This window comes from Pholcus phalangioides, unplaced genomic scaffold (genome assembly GCF_987345545.1).
Source record: "Pholcus phalangioides strain wild (caught in Gottingen) unplaced genomic scaffold, Ppha-v1.0 ptg000016l_1, whole genome shotgun sequence".
Lineage (NCBI taxonomy): Eukaryota > Metazoa > Arthropoda > Arachnida > Araneae > Pholcidae > Pholcus > Pholcus phalangioides.
In genome coordinates, this window is record NW_028301609.1 from 7,385,465 (window position 1) to 7,403,404 (window position 17,940).

General features: G+C 39.4%; 1 protein-coding gene and 1 long non-coding RNA gene across 2 annotated transcripts; one reads left to right on the plus strand and one right to left on the minus strand.

The window, feature by feature from the left end:
• The first annotated feature begins 4,417 nt into the window (after window positions 1-4,417).
• LOC149074969 (uncharacterized) lies at window positions 4,418-6,200 on the plus strand. Its single transcript, XM_089245930.1, has one exon. The coding sequence runs from the start codon at window positions 4,539-4,541 to the stop codon at window positions 5,820-5,822; it is 1,284 nt and encodes a 427-aa protein (XP_089102056.1). The 5' UTR covers window positions 4,418-4,538; the 3' UTR covers window positions 5,823-6,200.
• Window positions 6,201-13,767: 7,567 nt separating this feature from the next.
• LOC149074970 (uncharacterized) lies at window positions 13,768-15,450 on the minus strand. The gene is made up of 3 exons (XR_016194315.1): window positions 15,376-15,450; window positions 14,941-15,029; window positions 13,768-13,953 (listed from the first exon to the last, which is right to left on the minus strand). It is a non-coding gene; the product is annotated as an uncharacterized LOC149074970 (long non-coding RNA).
• Between the last annotated feature and the right edge of the window lie 2,490 nt (window positions 15,451-17,940).

The window sequence follows — 17,940 nt, forward strand, 5'->3', positions numbered from 1 at the left end:
TGAAACGTCATTTCTGATCGGTAAATTCAGGTTTTTTTAACCTGTCAGCAATGATGTTTCATCTTTAGGGCATATAAATCCGAGCCCTACTGATCACGTTGATGCAGGGTACCACATCGATGAATATAACAAACTCTCTCTAAAAAAAAGGCCAGCTGGGAAAAAAAAAGCGCGCCAATGGTTGTCCAGATAATCGACAGGCACAAAATAATCTATATCAACGTCACAATTGCAATTTTAATAAGAGTCCAAAGGTGAGTGTATGGATACGAATACTTAGAGGTAACAATACAGGATGACTTGAAATGCAATGTTCATTGCGATAAAATAACAAAAAAAAAAATCGATTTTGCACAGCTCTTTTATACAAGTTACACTGGTGTAAGAAATTAAGAGAATTTGCAGACTTGGTCGATTATCTCTAGAACTACTGTACCGATTTTAATGACATTTGATAGGTACATACATTGATACAATACAAAACAAATAACCATTCAATAATTGTATAATACACACACGCATGATCGTGCGTAGCACTCGTTGGAGTCGGAAGGTATGAAACAGCTGTTGCAGAATAAACAAAAAAATGGGTTAATGGGGGGTATGGTCCCCTCTTACAGATATACAGGTCTCGCAGCGTGATTTCATACTTGAAATGAGGCAGTTTATCATTTCCTGTGGCAATTGGTCCCACTCGTTCAGCAACGCTGTTTTCATTCCCTAGATGGTTGCGAGGGGGGTTGCGAGTTGCAATTGCCCTCCCCAGAGCGCCCCAGACATGTTCTATAGGGTTAAGGTCTGGAGATCTGGCTGGCCAATCCATCCGATGAATACGATCACTCTCTAGAAAATCGTCGAGCAGAAGAGCTCTATGTGGCCTCGCGTTATCGTCCATTAAAATGAACTCAGGGCCAACTGCACCCCTGAAAAGGCGGACATAGGGCTCCAAGACCTCATTCCCATACCTCACACCAGTCACAGTGCCTCTTTCAAAGACATGGAGAGGTGTGCGGCCATCCAACATGATGCCTGCCCAGACCCTTAAACCTCCTCCGCCATAATGGTCGATTTCGCGGACATTGGAGGGTAGGTAGCGGGTCCCTGGTTCTCTCCATATGAATGTACGGCGAGAATCGGTGCTTAGGCTGAACCGGGACTCATCAGTGAAGAGAACGGTCACCCATTGATCCATACTCCAATCTCTATGCACCGTGATAAATGGATTCTCCTATCCGTAGAAGTGAGCGGGACGCAAACAGCAGGTCTTCTTGCAAACAACCCTCTCTCATGAAGTCACCCTTGATACACGGGTTCCTGTGGCTGCATACTAGTCACGAGAGAGCTGAGAAGCTGTAGCACTCCTGTTACGCCTCGCTGTAATCGACAAATGGCGATTTTCTCTGGCCGTCGTGGCTCTTGGACGACCTTGCCCAGGCTTTCTCTCGATGGATCCGGTATCCTGGAACTGTTTCCATAATATACACACGACGCTGGGCGTTAAATTGAACTCTACAAATCTGGGCTTGAGATTGGCCTGCTTCTAGCCTCCCCACAATTCGCCACCTCATTCCATCATCCAAACGTTGGTGGTTACTCATTTTTACTTTACAATTTGAAATTGACCGATTGCTGCAAAATAACACCAAGAAATTCGCCGAGGGGTGCTAGCGAACGAAATGCGTCTTAACTTACGCGCGCTTATAAAGCCTGTTTCTCTACCGGCTCCGCCTACACACTCGTGTACGCTTACGTATTTGGCGTACAATATTTGCATTTTTGTCTAGAAGCAGTGGTTTTACATTCAGTTCAGTTCTTTTCATGAAATTCGATAAAATATGCAAATTCTCTTAATTTATTTCACCAGTGTATGTCACGTGACGAGTGTGTTTCATACACAGATTCTCCCAGGCAATTTCCTATTCATTATTTCTGAATTTATTTCTTTCGTCAATTCTGGAATAATTTCATCAATTTTGGAATCATTTCTTTCATTAATGCTTGAAGCTGGAATTATTTCTTTCATTAATTCTACAATTGTCTCTTTCATTATTTCTGGAATAAATTTTTCATCAATGCCGGATTGTATTCCTTTATTAATTCTGGAATTATCTCTTTCATTAACGCCGGAAACATTTCTTTCATCAATTCTGGATTTTATTCTTTCATTAAGGGGCCGTTCAAGAATTACGTAAGCACGTTTTTAGCCATTTTTGACCCCTTCCCCCCCCCCCCCCGTCATAAAAATTTCGTCATCAGCTCTGCCCCTCTGAATCCTAACTCATATTTTCATAAAGATTGGTTGATGACGTAAGCATTATCCAAACCTCCCCCCTTGTCATCAAAAGTCAGCAAATCGGAAACCCCCCCCCCCATCGATGATGACGTAATACTTGCACGGCCCCTAATGCTGAAATTATTTCCTTTCATTAATATGCTGGAATTTTTTTTTCTTTCACTTCTACTGAAATAATTTCTTTTATTTATTCGAGAATTATCTTTCATTAATTCTGGAACATTTCGTTAATTCTGAAATTGTTTTTCATTTATTCTAGTATTATTTCTTTCATTAACGCTGAAACTATTTCCTTTATTGATTCTAGAATTATCTTTCATCAATTCTGGAATTTTGTTTCATTAATTCTGAAATTGTTTTTCATTACTCTTGGAATTTTGTTTCATTACTCCTGGAATTTTGTTTCATTAATTCTGGAATTTTGTTTCATTAATTCTGGAATTTTGTTTCATTAATTCTGAAATTGTTTTTCATTACTCTTGGAATTTTGTTTCATTACTCCTGGAATTTTGTTTCATTAATTCTGGAATTTTGTTTCATTAATTCTGGAATTTTGTTTCATTAATTCTGGAATTTTGTTTCATTAATTCTGAAATTGTTTTTCATTACTCTTGGAATTTTGTTTCATTACTCCTGGAATTTTGTTTCATTAATTCTGGAATTTTGTTTCGTTAATTCTGAAATTGTTTTCCATTAATTCTGAATCGTTTCTCATTTATTCTAGAATTATTATTTCTTTCATTTATTCTAGAATTATTATTTCTTTCATTAATTCTGGAATTATGACTTTCATTAACGCTGGAAACATTTCTTGAGGCTGGAATTATTTCTTTCATTTTTACTGAAATTATTTTTTTTATTTTTCCTAGACTAGAATTATCTTCCATTAATTCTGGAACTTCGTTTCATTAATTCTGAAATTGTTTTTCATTAATTCTGAAATTGTTTTTCATTAATTCTGAAATTGTTTTTCATTAATTCTGAAATTTTGTTTCATTAATTCTGAAATTGTTTTTCATTAATTCTGAAATTTTGTTTCATTAATTCTGAAATTGTTTTTCATTAATTCTGAAATTTTGTTTCATTAATTCTGGAATTTTGTTTCATTCTGAAATCGTGTCTCATTTATTCTATATTAAGGCTGGAATTATTTCCTTTCATTAATACTAGAATTATTTCTTTCATTTTTACTGAAATTATTTCTTTCATTTTTACTGAAATTATTTCTTTCATTTATTCTAGACTAGAATTATGTTTCATTAATTCTGAAATTGTTTTTCATTTATTCTAGAATTATTCTTGCATTGATGCTGGAATTATCTTTCATTAACTTTTGAATTACTCATTTCATCAATTCTGGAATTATCTCTGATTAATTCTGGAATCACCTTTCATTAATGTTGAAATTATCTCTTTCATTTTTTTTTTTATTAATGTGATCATCACGTATTCCCAAGAGGCAGCGGCGTCGGAGCCGGGGGTGCTGTGGGTGCTCGAGAACCCACGAAAATTTGTAAAACAGGTCCGAGCACCCACAGAATTGATTCAGAAATCTAAATTTCCTATATGGAACTCAAGACGAGCACCCACAGGTTCGAAACACTTCCGACGCCCCTGCCAAGAGATCTTTACGATCTGTCCAGGGAATTTGTTTATACTCCAGAATATACTCTTTTATCCAGCTTAACTCCGAAGTTTTCAAATCTTTTGACAGTAAAACTTACTGCCATCTGAGAAATCTAAAATTAACTACATATTACAATATGTAGTTGATTTTGGCTTGCTTAGATGGCAGCAAAAGCTTTAGGGTTAAATGAATTTCTTGTTTTATTTTCATATTTTTCTAAAAGATATCGTCAGTTCACTCGGAATGGCAGTTGAATTGAAAAACTTCGCAAAAAACATTTTTTTCCCTAGCATTGATCCAAATCCAATAGTAGTTCGAGTCGTTTATGACTTTTCCGGTGTTTCTAGCAAGATTTAGGCAACTTTTCCCACCTTTTTAGTGATGTTTTTGGCGAAAACTGGCAGTCCCGTAATTTTCTCGATAAAATATGGTCAGTATTAAGAAACGGAACGTGTTTATGGATCTAGTAAGAACCAAAAACTTAATTCAGTAATGCCATGAGCCGAGGATGCAAAGCAGAAGAAAATCGCCCGCGAATGAAGTTTTTGAATCTCCCGTGTTTACATTTCAACCCGACTCGTTGAAAATTATTTCGATGATTTGAGATAAAAGGGGAAAATGTCATCGTTATCGGAGGACCCCGTCCTCGAGAGGCGCTTCAGAGGTCATCGTTCCGGAGTGACGTCCGTCGACTTCAACTACTGCGACAGCCAAGTGGTCACCGGCAGCGATGACAAGACCGTCATGGTGTGGCATTTCATGCCGGAGAAGAGGGCCTACAAGTACGTCGGCCACACGGACGGCGTCACGTCGGTGAAGTTCGCGCCGTCCGCCAACCTGATAGGCTCGTGTTCCAAGGACAAGACCGTGAGGCTGTGGATCCCGGACATCAAGGGACGTTCGACGTCCTTCACCGCCCACAGCAGCTGCGTGAGGAGCGTCGACTTCTCCTCCGACTGCCAGTACCTGCTGACGGCGTCCGACGACAAGACCGTCAAGGTCTGGGCCGTTGACTCGCAGCGGTTCCTCTTCTCCATCATCCAACACACAAACTGGGTGAGGTCCGCCGAGTTCTCCCACGACGACCGGCTCATCGTGTCCGGCGGGGACGACAAGACCGTCAGGGTCTGGGACACCAACTCGAGGCAGTGCGTCTTCTCAGCGCTCAAGCTGGCCGGGCGTGTCAACTGCGTCGCCTTCCATCCCTCGGGCACGTCAGTCGCTGCTGCGGATAGACTCGGTTCGATCAAGGTATGGGACATAAGGATGAAGAAACTCATCCAGCTCTACCAGCTGCACGAGTCCGAAGTCAACAGCATCGACTTCCACCCGTCGGGTAACTTCCTACTGACCGGTTCCGCTGTCTGCAGCGTCAAGATCCTCAATTTGAGCGAAGCAAGACTTTTCTACACTCTGCATGGGCATTCGGCTCCAGTGAACGGAGTTTGCTTCTCGAAATCTGGCACTTACTTCTCGACCGTGTCTTCAGACCAGTATATATTTGTGTGGAAGACTAATTTTGACTGTGGCGGGGATTGGGTCTCAAATTCCCAGAGCCGTACCACTTGCGATATGATGTCGGAAGCTAACCGGGAATCGCCGAAATCTCCGGATGTGCGTGTCGGTATCAGAGCGAAGAGAAATGGCAGCGTTTCGTCGTCTGACCGCATTGCTCGGTCAGTTTCTACCATGAGTGGAAGAACGGCGCAGAGAAGTTTTATCCAGCCAAGGAAAAAAGAAGGCGGCAGTGGCAATAGCGAAAATGTCGTCGTTCCGAAACATGTGCTCGATGAGATGCGATACCGGATCGAATGCTTGTGTGTTCAGTTACAATTGCTCCAGGACAAAGTCGTTGATTTGGAGAAAAAGTACAATACATTAGTACAAGAGCAACGGAAATGACAATCAAAACAGCCAGATTAACTAAATTCAGAGCGTCTTGTTTTTATATTTTGTGATACAGATATACATGTTTTTAATTGATTCACGATAAATTGCGCAATAATTTGTGATATGAGAAATTTTTGTTTGTTTTATGTCACAATGATTGAACATATATCGGGTGCCATAGCCCAGGTAGATAATGTGGTTCCCAACTTTGAGGTGCAAATGTAAGCCTATCTTCCTGTAAAAAAGAAGTGTATTAACAGATATTATCACTAGCCAATCATCATGATTTTTTGGCAAAAATGGCAACCTTGTGATTATCGCCATGTAAAGGCTCAATTAAATTGGGCGAGTTTACTAGCTACTCGCTGCTATTAAAGTCACTTTGTGTAATTCCATTTTCAAGTAAACTTGCTGCTTGCTCAGCTAGTGCGAGTAAAGTTGAAGGGTGGGGCTGCTTTTCTCGTTACTCCCCTGTGTTTGTTATCTCCTGGGTGCAATATGGGAGTGGCGGAGAAAGACGAGGATGCTCGAAAGGGAAGGGAAAGAAAATAAGTTGCTTGCTCATATATATAGTGAGCGAGTTTACTAGTCCTGTGTAATTGAAATTTGCTGTGTTAGTTGAAACTGGTTTGCTGTCCAGCTATTTTATTCGCCGGAAAATAGCTAGTAAACTTGCCCGACGTAATTGAACCTTTAGCAATATGCCAGTAACCTAACGTCAGGTCTCATGATACACTGATTGGGAATATGCATGTGCAGATCTATGGGGGCAATGAAATTTTCATAACTTCTACATGATAATATTGCATTTACTCAAACCATTGAAAATTACCTGTATCGATGTTTTTGATTGAATAACAAATTCGAAAAAACTTCGACTAAAAAACGGGAATGACTCGAAAAAGTTGGGACAGAGAAAAAAACGGACTGTCTCAGTAAATGTGGGGCATATAATCACCCTATTCAGAGTAACTAATTTTTAGCAATTTGTAAAATCGCCCTTCCCAACAACAAGCTCTAAATCAGCTCATGGCAACCTTAACGACAATCATAATCATGACGCTGATAATTGGAATTGCCTATTTTGGCATCTTTTGCGCCATATTTGGGTGGCTTTGACCTTTAATTGATTAATCAATGATAATTGCTTTAATGGCATCTGGAAATATCAATTATTTTGTGTCCTTTTAGATGTGTCTGGGTACTAGTTGAAGAGGATTTTCCTTTCCCTCCCAACCGTGAACGTGGTGAGACGAGTGTGGGACCCCCGTAGGGAATGGCAACATTTCTCACTGTAGTAATTACCTAAATATAAATAGCTTTTTGTCCAAAATTTTGAAAAATACAGTATTGTGACCATGATACGATTTGTGTCTTGTGTATAAGAGCGGACTGCAACTAGGTACTTTGTCATCTGGGGCAAGCCTGTATTTTGGCGCCCCTTCCAATAGTGTAGAAGAAGTAGTTAAAGGGTGAATTTTTGATGCCCCCTTCTGGTTCAGTGCCTGGGGCACCAGACCCGCCTGCCCCCCCCCCCCAGTTGTGGCCGTGTGTATACGTAATCATTAGTGATACCTGTGGCTTCCGTACCCCCATCTTATCACATTTGCAGTAGGGAAATGACCCCCCACTAAACCAGGAGTCTTAGACCTTTCTTGAGTTGCGAGCACTGCTTATACCCATCATCAAACGAAAATCACCCCTTGGCTGAAACTTTGGCATACATATGCCTGAAATCTGCATTTTAATTATAATTTTTGCAGGGTGTTTAATTGAAGCATTGATTAAGTGCTCCCGAAATTGGACACAATCATTTAGCGCTCTTGATGCTTCTGGGAGTGCCGTTGTGCTTGCGAGTAACAGGTTGGAGATTACTGCCCTAAACCATCTCGCCACATTTAGTATCTCATTACAAGCTATACTAGACAAAATAATGAAAACAATATAGCATATGGGTGAAGTGCGATAAATCTGGAGCCAAGCCTGGACAAATCTCCCAGCTGCCGGGTTACCATGGCGTCTAAAAATTTGGTATTGGTGTTCAAATTTTTTCGTTGTGTAATTACGAAATCACAGATTGAGAGTTTGAGAAATGTTTGGAATTTGTAGCAGCACATCTGCCAACTTGAAAGAGGGTCACTATGCTCCGAAAAAGTAAAAAAAAAATACATTATTTTTGACCATTTTCTTCAGATAATTTTTTTTTTTTATGCCTAAAAAAAATTTTTCCGGTGCTTAGATTTTTTTACTATTTTTCCAGTGCTGATAGCCAATTGTGCATAGTCGCCAAACATTTTGGTAAATTTCCCTAAATTCATCACTTTTACCGTGATTATGCATAGGACCCTACATCCTGGAGCAGGGCCCCCAGACCTGACTTTTCATGGGCCCCTCTGCAGTGAATTTATAGCGTGAAAAACAGAATCATCCCGGGGGCCCAGGGCTGGAGCCCTGTCAGCCAGACCCTTGTGGGGGCCATGATCCAAGTACCATATATACCGTAACATCGTGACCGGAACTAGTGGGGGGGGGGCAGGGTTAGGACAGCAAAAATCCTAGTTATGGTCCTGCATAACATATATTGTATAATTAATATAAATTATGCATTAAATCAGTGGTCCTCAAACTTTTGGCACTGGCAGCTCCCTTGTCCTAATCATGGATCTTTAAGCGATTTTTTAATTTTTCCTGATCTGCATTATAACTGCCACATTGGAAATAAAAGCGTGTTAAGAACTCGAGATATTTCGGGATGACTGAAATAAAGGAGATCAAGTTTGACGAGATATCTCAGGATTCCCACAGTAAGGGTTAACTTTTACTTTAAACAAGGTTCAGTAAAATTTCTGGAAACAATTTGACGGACTACTTGTGTCCAGTATCATCGGACATTCCTGTCATTTTTGATGTTAGTTTTTTTTTATACATTTGCAGGGCTCCCACTCGTCCTATTTTTTGGTAAAATGTCCTACTTTCTTACCAAATCCTGTCAACAGAATTTGGATAATTGATTTTAACTGAACTGGGAATCATTGATATGTTGCCAAATATTACAAATGTTGTATATTGCAATTAATGTTTCTGCCAAAGCAGAAATCGCATTGTTTTTAAGGTTATTTGGGGGGTGTATGTGGACCGTTTGGTTTATTAATTTTTAATTTGCTTATAGTTTGAGGGTTGAACAAGTGTAGAGTAGTCTAAATGGAAAAAAATTTGTATTCACTACTTCATGGTCTTGGACAGTAACTAACATTCATCATTCAAAATTATCGTGTACATTTTGTGTATGGGTGAAACAACAGTTTGCATTATAAAGCAGTTGTATACATAGGCCTATTGTAGGTTTGCAGCATTAATTGTCTGTATTTTTAGGGCATGCAGAGACATAAACAATATTTGCAGTGCTCAGCAAAGAGCTAGAAATTAAAATGCTTCACATTTGTCAAAAACGATTACACTGGCACTGAACAGTAAAATGTAAAAAAAAAATCCCTTTAAAAAAAAGATGGACAACGCAGTAAAACCATCTGATTCACTTTTATTTATTTCCATCAGATCTTGTAATTTACTCATTTTGCACTGCTTTTTGAAGTGAAAGTGCCTTGAAAGAGCATCAATCCTAAAAAACTTACATGTCTTCATAATTTGCTGTGCATTGTCAAATAGAGTTGATAGACTGGACTGTAATTTCTTATCGTCAGCTAGTAGTAGGAATAGGCTTAAGTGTTTTACTGCCCAATGCAAGAACAGCTTTGTAGCCCTCTAAAATGGTTTTTCTCAAACTCCTCTAGTTTTGATGCCCGTCAGATTTACACCAGCACCTGAAAACAACGGTCAAATTACGTACTACTATAATCATATTAATAAAAAAAGACAAAAAGTCTAATAAGAGAGAGAATGGCATTTTCGGCATTGTGTATTTTAAATTTTGTTTACAAAGAAATTTAATTTGACTTTTCAAAAATGAAATTTTTGGAAATTTTATCTCGATATTCAATCTGGAACTTCTCCTTCCCCCCATGACCACAAACAGAAATAAATTTTTTAAAAATATATAAAAAAACAGTTTTTTCTTAAATTTCTTTTGTTACGTGAGGTTTCCCAAAATCACATAATTACCAAGTATTTTAATTAAAAGAAGTTGATTTGTATTAATTAAATTAATAATTTATTGGGAATATGCATTAATTAGAAAGAAAAACATGCTAAATTACAAATTTAAAAACCCAAATGTAAAACCCAATTTTTTTAAACTTCTCGAATGTTATTTTAAGTAGCCAGCCATCATATATAAAATTTGTGAAATTTGAGCAGCTAAAAACCCCAACACAGTTAACGTGTTTACTGTGTCACGTGAGAAATAGATGTACAAAAAATAAATTTTAATACAACATGAATAGCATTGCAATGCTATTCAATTTCGCTTCCATGCAACCACAAAGTTTTCATTAATTCTTGCACACATTTTTTATATGACTAGTACAAATGTACTTTTTTCCTTTTTTTTTCCCCCTGAATATTCTGAGGGAAAATGGACTACTTACTGGCGTTACAAGCAGCGTGCGGAAGCCTCCTATCTCTAGGACTTGTTGGTTGATGCACCATCTACGTACAATAGCCTGCAATTCCCTATCACATTGCAGTCGTTGACCTCGCACGCATTGCTGTGAACAATTGATTGCGTATTTCTTTTTGAACGTCTCAATTGTGGTAGAATTCACGATTCCACTGAGGTAAGCTATTCCATTTATTCATAACTCAATTTAAAGACAAATTCCCTGTGACACCACAACCTGGAATTGCCCCTTACTAAACGATACTACTTCACCAAACCCCAACTCTGGCCATATCGCTACATTGCAATTTACTGTCATTAGTGAGATGGGGCAGCAACCTTCACAGTGGTAGATAAGCATCTTGCCACTCAGGCACACACTAACTAAACAATACTGGTGTCCGCTTGTCGAAGCAGTTTATTGGCGGTGTATTTTTTCTCGTGTTTCATCCATAGGCGGAGATAGACTTGGATGTGGGGGGGGGCACGATGATGATGTCAATTCATATATGCATATGTACATTAGATCAGTCAACTTTACCTTTGACGCTGAGGGGTGGGGGGAGGTTTGGATGTGCTTACGTCATCAACCACCCTTTATGAAAATATGAAGTACTCTTAATTTCACCTTACTCGGTACGCCAAAAACGAGAAAAACATTTCGGTAGTTTGTGGGCACTTGAAGTAATATTCTCCCCTATTGATAAGTGCCCAACACAACCATTTTTCTAATCTCCAAATGTCCCACAGATACTTCAAGTAATCTGCAAATGTGTCCGGGCCGCTTGAGTGTTCTGGAATTGTGCCACACATCACTCAAGTGATCCGTAAGTATATGCCGCGGATCACTTAAATAATCTGAGAATGTACCGCGGGTAACTTGAGTGATGTAGAACCGCACTCTGGTCCACTTAAGTGCTCTAATATTACGCCACATGTCACTCAAGGGATCTCTCAATGTGTAACGGATCGCTTAAGTGTTCTGGAACTGTGTCCCGGGTTCATTTAAGTGATCTGAAAATGTGCCACGGGCCACTGAAATGCTCTGGAATTGTACCACGGGTCACTTGAGCGATCTGTAAAAAAAATGTACCGCTTAGTTCATTTTTACAAAATTAGGTTTGAGAAGGGCAGGCCGCATCAGATAATCCCAGGGCCATATTTGGTCCGCGGGCCAATTTATGCGATTTATTATTATACGGCTTAGAAGGTGGGACGCACTTAATTTATTAAAGATAAATTTTGAGTTCATAGCCTTCAAAAAGCATTGAAATTAACAGAAATAAATTATAATATATACAGGTATTTTCTTCAGAGATTTCAATTTTTGAAAAAAAATATTTTTTTGCATTAAAAAAATTAAAAAAATAAATTTTTGATCCTCGGGGGGGGGGTGACGAGTCCCCCTATGCCCCCTACCCCGTGTACGTCTCTGATCCCACCAATATGCGTTAAGAATCATACGCTGATAACGAAATTTTGTTGACAAGGGGAGGGGGGGGTTCAAAAATGGCTGAAAACTTGCTGACGTAATACTTGAACGGCCCCTTTGGAGGGGAGCACAAAAATTTTCTTTCAGAGGAATTTTGAGTTCCCACCCTTCAAAAAGCATTTAAATTAACAAATTGGTGAATATAGCATATAAAGGTATTTTCTTTCGATATATTCATTTTTTTTTACCGAAGCATTAAATTTTTAAACGAAAGTTGTTGCCCCGTCTGTCCTGAGGTCTCCTCCTAATCAGATCATGACCCACCGTAAAAATAAACATCTGAAGCTGACAAAAAAAAATTCCAATTTTTCCAAAATTCAAATTTTTCGCACGAAGAATAAGGACTTTCTTTGTTGAAGCCAAAGATTGAAATTATTTTTCAACTCATAAATTATATGACAATTACAACTATAAATAAGTATTTGATCTCACATATTTGTCGCGGTGGTTATTTTGTGGAATTCATTTTACAGTTGAACCTCCCTTAACGGACACTCCCCGTTAGCGGGCAATTCTTGTTAACGGACACTTTTCTGATCCCGTGGAATAGGACTTTAATGCATTGCACTCCCCGTTTGCGGACACTCTCTATAGCGGACAGTAAAATCAGGGAGGGGGTACACTCTAATTTTTTTTTCCTAACTCTAATTTGTGAATTTTTGTTCATAAATCAAAAATTTATCATATTCAACGGTGATTATGCATAATCCCAAGCTCGTATTGGTAAATATGATAATCCGTCAATTAATTACTTGATTAACTGAACATAACTATGGTCCAGGATTCCGAATGGTAATGTTGGTTTTGTTTGTAGTGTTGATACGTGTGAAGAAAGCCAACATAACTGATAATGTTATGAACGTTTATTTCTCTCTGTTGACACATATTTTGATTTAATTTTTAATGCGAAATACGTGTAGTGCGCGTATCATGTACGGGTAAAACTCGAATTTTTCTGTCTGCGAGTGAATTACTCATACAGGCACTGACTCACTTGGTCATTCATACGGTCACTCACCCATTCACAATTCATTCATGCGATCGCTCAATTACCAACATACCTGGTCTCTCGATCACTCATCCAATCACTTGATCATTCATAAGTTCACTCATTCGGTCCCTCCCGTTATAACCGTTAATAATAACCGTTAATAATTTTTTCTCTAGTTCATTCATCTATTCGGTTACTCACTCGCTCAAATATCCACTCCCTTTCTTAATCACTTGCTAACTTACTCACTATAGCGATAAACTCTGATGTCAGTGAGTTTTCAAAGCTGGGAATTATGCCATCGGTCAATTGCCAGGAGGTGAATTGTTGTCGATGAATTTTTCTATCGGTGAATTTTGAGGCAGTGAATTGTTTTCGATGAATTTTTCTATCGGTGAATTTCGAGGCGGTGAATGTTTGTCAGTGGATTTTCCTATCGGTGAATTTCGGGATGGTGAATGACTGTCAGTGAACTTTTCTATCCGTGAATTACGAGGCGGGGAATTTTCACAGTTGTAAATTTTCCTGTCGTGAATTACGTGGCAGCAACTGTTTGTCAGTGGATTTTCCTATCGATGAATTGCGTGGCAATGAATTTTTCTAGTGGTGAATTGCATGGCGGTGAACTTTTCTATCTGTGAATAACGGGGAGGCGGGGAATTTTCACAGTTGTATATTTTCCTATCGTTAAATTTCGAGACGGTGAATGGTTGTCCGTGAATTTTCCCTTCGGTGAATTCCTAGGGGGGGGGGCTGTATGTCTGTCCGTGAATTTTCCTTTCGTAAAAAATTGGGTGGCGGTGAATTTTCCGTATATATCCGTACAGCGCTGATACGAACTTGCTTTCGAGGCCAGAAATAAAATGTTGTTTTTCGCTCATGAGAAAATAGACAAAAAAATGAAATGCCACGCACGAAATAATGCCATATTTTGCAATGCTTTTTAATCATGTACCATAGTCGACATTTTTTCAATGTGTCAACTTCTAAGTGGTCAGGGGATCATTTTCTATGGAGCAAATGCATGTTTTTGCCGGGCAACTCTGCACGGCGCGCTTACCACAAAATATCTGGCATGCAACACAATCTGTTGCGTCAGCAAAACCTAAACGGGAATTCGAAGAAAATAATTTGTAAATGCCGGGATTACAATATATAAGTTTGATAAAAGTTCTTTTATAAACATTGAAAAATGTAACCAAGAGGCTTATCGGTTGCTGCTTAAGTGCTCTGGAACTGTGCTGCGGGGTCACTCAAATCATTTGAGTGTCATAAGTGTGACAGATCATTTGAGTATCATAAGTGACAGATCATTTGAGTGTCATCATAAGTGACAGATCATTTGAGTGTCATCATAACTGTGACAGATGTTTTGAGTGTCATCATTTGAGATCATCATAACTCAAAGCAGCCTGAGGCTGCTTGAGAGCTCTGTAACTGTGCCGCGGGTCTTTGAAATAATCTAAAAATGTGCTGCAAGCTGATTAAATGCTCTGGAACCGTACCGTGGGTCTCTGAAGTGACTAGAAGTGTGCCGCAGACCACTATTGGCCATTGCATGGATCACTAAAGTGATCTGAAAAATGTGCCGCGGACCATTTGAGTGCTCTGGAACTGTGCCACAGACCACTTAAGTGTTCTGAAATCGTATCGCGGACAGCTTAAGTTCTCGGAAACTGTGCCGTATATCCCTCAAGTGATCTGTCAATATATTGTGGGTCACTTAAGTGGTCGGGGATGTTCAACGGGTCATTTGAGTGATGAAGAACTGCACCGTGAGTGTGTTTGTTGATCTAAAACGCCACTTTGTTCATTTTTAAAAAAGTATGTTCGGGTCGCGGTAATATCAGATGACTCCCAGGGCCACGGCCACGGTTGAGCTTGTATGAACTAAACAAAACATCACATACCACTTTGTTTTCAGACAAATAATAAGACGTCCAATTTGATTCTCATCAACTAGAACACAAAGTATCCGAATGCTGCACAGAATGGATCAGTATAAAATTAGATGATATTCAATATAATTCGAAACAAAATCAACGTTAATCGATTATACCACGCGCTTTTTTAATATAATTATAATACTTACCGCTCATCATCGCAATCACCAACATCAACAGACTCAACAAGACGATTATCTTCATTCTTCGAAAGCCTTCCAAGAAATGGAAAATATTACTAGAAATAAATATTTGTGGGATAAACATACAATATATTCCGTCCTAAAATAATAATAACGCAGAATTGTTGCATGAAATGTGAATGCAATACTTACTGATATATACTGATGTTATATTTGTGTGCATCAGGGACACTTATTCAAATTTTATTTGACACCAATAATTTACATATGTTTATTTACAGGCGGATTTGGGACCGTTTGAATAACTAAGGATTTCAATGTGTACACTTTTTGTGATTGTGAAAACATTTAAGACAGTATATGAATATCTTATTCGTGGATTTATTATTACGCAATGTATAAATTAATTATTAGAATGGCAATATATTAAATGTAACTTACTTGACAGACAAAACAAACTCGAGAGGAAATCTTTGACTGGTGAGAGTCAATGTAGCTGAATTGCAGAATATTGAATAATATAATTTTACTGCATCGTTTACTTTTATAAGCGAAAAATAAAGGTATTCGTCAATTTCTCGGGGAAAAAAAATTATTGGGTAACGTTAATGGGTTATTGTTTTGATGAAAGAGGAGGCTGCAATCAATGTTACGTAATGGTTATTGTTTATTATCTTAAAAGAATGGTGTTTCATATCGAGAATCATTGCATTCGTAATTAAAGATTGGCAACCGACAACGATTGTGTGTTTTTTTTATAGCAAACGATCCGAGTAAAAATACAAGGCAGTCCAAAAGTCTAGACCAGTGTTTTTTTTTTAATTGTACACACACATGCAAAAGCATACGAATAGAAAACATAATGAGACAATAACACAAAGACGCACACGAAAAAGAAACATATATAATGAAACGACGGCAAAAAGATTCAGATTTTCGAAGGTATAACTTGATCTACAGGTTGAAGAACGTAATAATCGGTATTAAGTGATACACGTTCTCGATGGACTCCAGCTGAACAATTGTGAAATGGGCATTAAAATTTCAACAACAAAAAAAAAGTAGAGAAAAACAGAACTGTCAAACCTTTAAAATAATTTTGTTGTAAATAATACTCAAGAGAGCTTGCCCATCCCCATTGGTTGCGGCCCTTCCCACAAGAGTAGGCAGGACTGCAACTAGATGCTTAGTCAGCCGGGGCAAGAACGCATTTTGGTGCCCACCGCCTCTGATCCGACGCTCGGGTCACAAAACACACTGCTCCCGAGGGCCACAACTAGAGGGGAGCTGTGACGGGAAGATAATTATAATTTTTTGTGTATTTTCTCACATTATAAATACTACAGAGAAAAGTTTGGCCTGAAGGCTTACCAGAGATCCCAGCCTAGGAGCCATGCTGTAGGATATGGGATCCATGGTTTTTCATCCGGTAAAAAAAATCTGACACAGCGGCCCTGCTTATGGGGTCTGATGCACCAATATGCGTTAAGAACAGGAATGACTCGAGAAGATATCTGTACTCGTGCGGAACCTATTTTTGGTGTCCCCTGCCCATGTTTTTTTTTTTTTTTTTTGTCGACAAAGCTTCTTACTTTTTCAGCTCAAATTTCGCACTCCTCCTCAATGCTCAAGTGCGGATCCAGACGGGGAGCGATCGCCCCTCCCAAGACCCGAATAATATGGGAGAAATTTGTCTGTCCCCTTGAAATACGGGTGATCCAATGCACCTACACAGGAAGTTGCGACACATCGCCCTGGATCCGCCTGCCTTCGTTTCGTTCGCAGCTGAAGATTTCTGCCACGGCTTTATTCGCAGTTTAAGATACCTGCCTTCGTTCCATTCGCAGCTGAAGATCTCTGCCTAAGCTCTATTCGGAGCTGAATATTTCTGCCTCTGCTCTATTCGCAGCTGAAGATATTCACCTCTGCTCCATTCGCAGTAGTTGAAAATGTCTGCCTTTGCTCAGGAACGGAATCGGGGGGGGGGGGTGATGCGTAAGAACCGAATAATATTGGAAAAAGGTTCCTGTCCCGTAAAATACGGGACGATCCAACGAACTTACACAATTCGCTTCTCCCGACACATCGACCTGGATCCGAACCTTGCGGTGCCCCATGCAGCCGCGCAGGTCGTACGGCCAAAGAATCGTCCCCAGTTAAGAACACCGATTATGGTTTCTTTTCTGAATTGTTTCCAACTCTGCTTCAACATTACAAGAGGGCGCCAAAATGCTTCCTCGACGCAGCTGATCAAACCTCTAGTTGTGGCCCCGGGCCTACGATGATCTTAAGGTGGCCTTGATGTACTGATGTACCAATGGGTAGGGGCATAAAATAGAAAGGAATCTCTGCCTGTGTGTGTGCGGGATCTATTTTTGTTGCCCCCGATGACGTTTCTCAGCTCAACAATTTTTTTTTTACCTTCCAACTCGGATTTGGCACCCTTTCCTAGCCCCAAGTGGCTGCACAGGTCGCGCGGCCTCTGTGGGGGGCTGAAAGGCTTCAGCCTAGTTTCTTATATATAATTTTTGTTTTTTTTCATTCCATAAATTCTTTATCAAGGGATCAGTCTCAAATCTGGCCTGAGGCCCCAACAAAGATCCCAGCCTAGCGACCCCTGTTGCAGGACGTGGGTGCGATAAATGCATCCAGTCTTCCCGACTAGTCCAGTTCGTCCTATAGATATTGTGTCTAGGAAGTTGTGAGTCCCGTATATACCGGGTGACTCGAAACGTTACGCCGTCCGCCAATAGCAGTTTTTTTTTGCCTGGTAGCATTTGCCGGAGATTCACAACGGCACCAACGATTTTGAGGGAATTAAAATTAATTTAATACTCTAGAATACTTTAAGCCATTCATGTTTGCTGCTATTTACTTTCAAAATCAGAAGTGCCTTATGTGGTGATGACGAAGCGCTCAGGTATAAAAAACTAAATTCTTCATTCAGCTTTGATCCTTATAAACAAAGCTTATAAACTGACCTGAAAGATCAAACTTCCAGTTCAG

Bases quoted from the DNA above. Each gene is read 5' to 3' on its own strand.
- LOC149074969 (XM_089245930.1), top strand. From the start codon at position 4,539: ATGTCATCGTTATCGGAGGACCCCGTCCTCGAGAGGCGCTTCAGAGGT.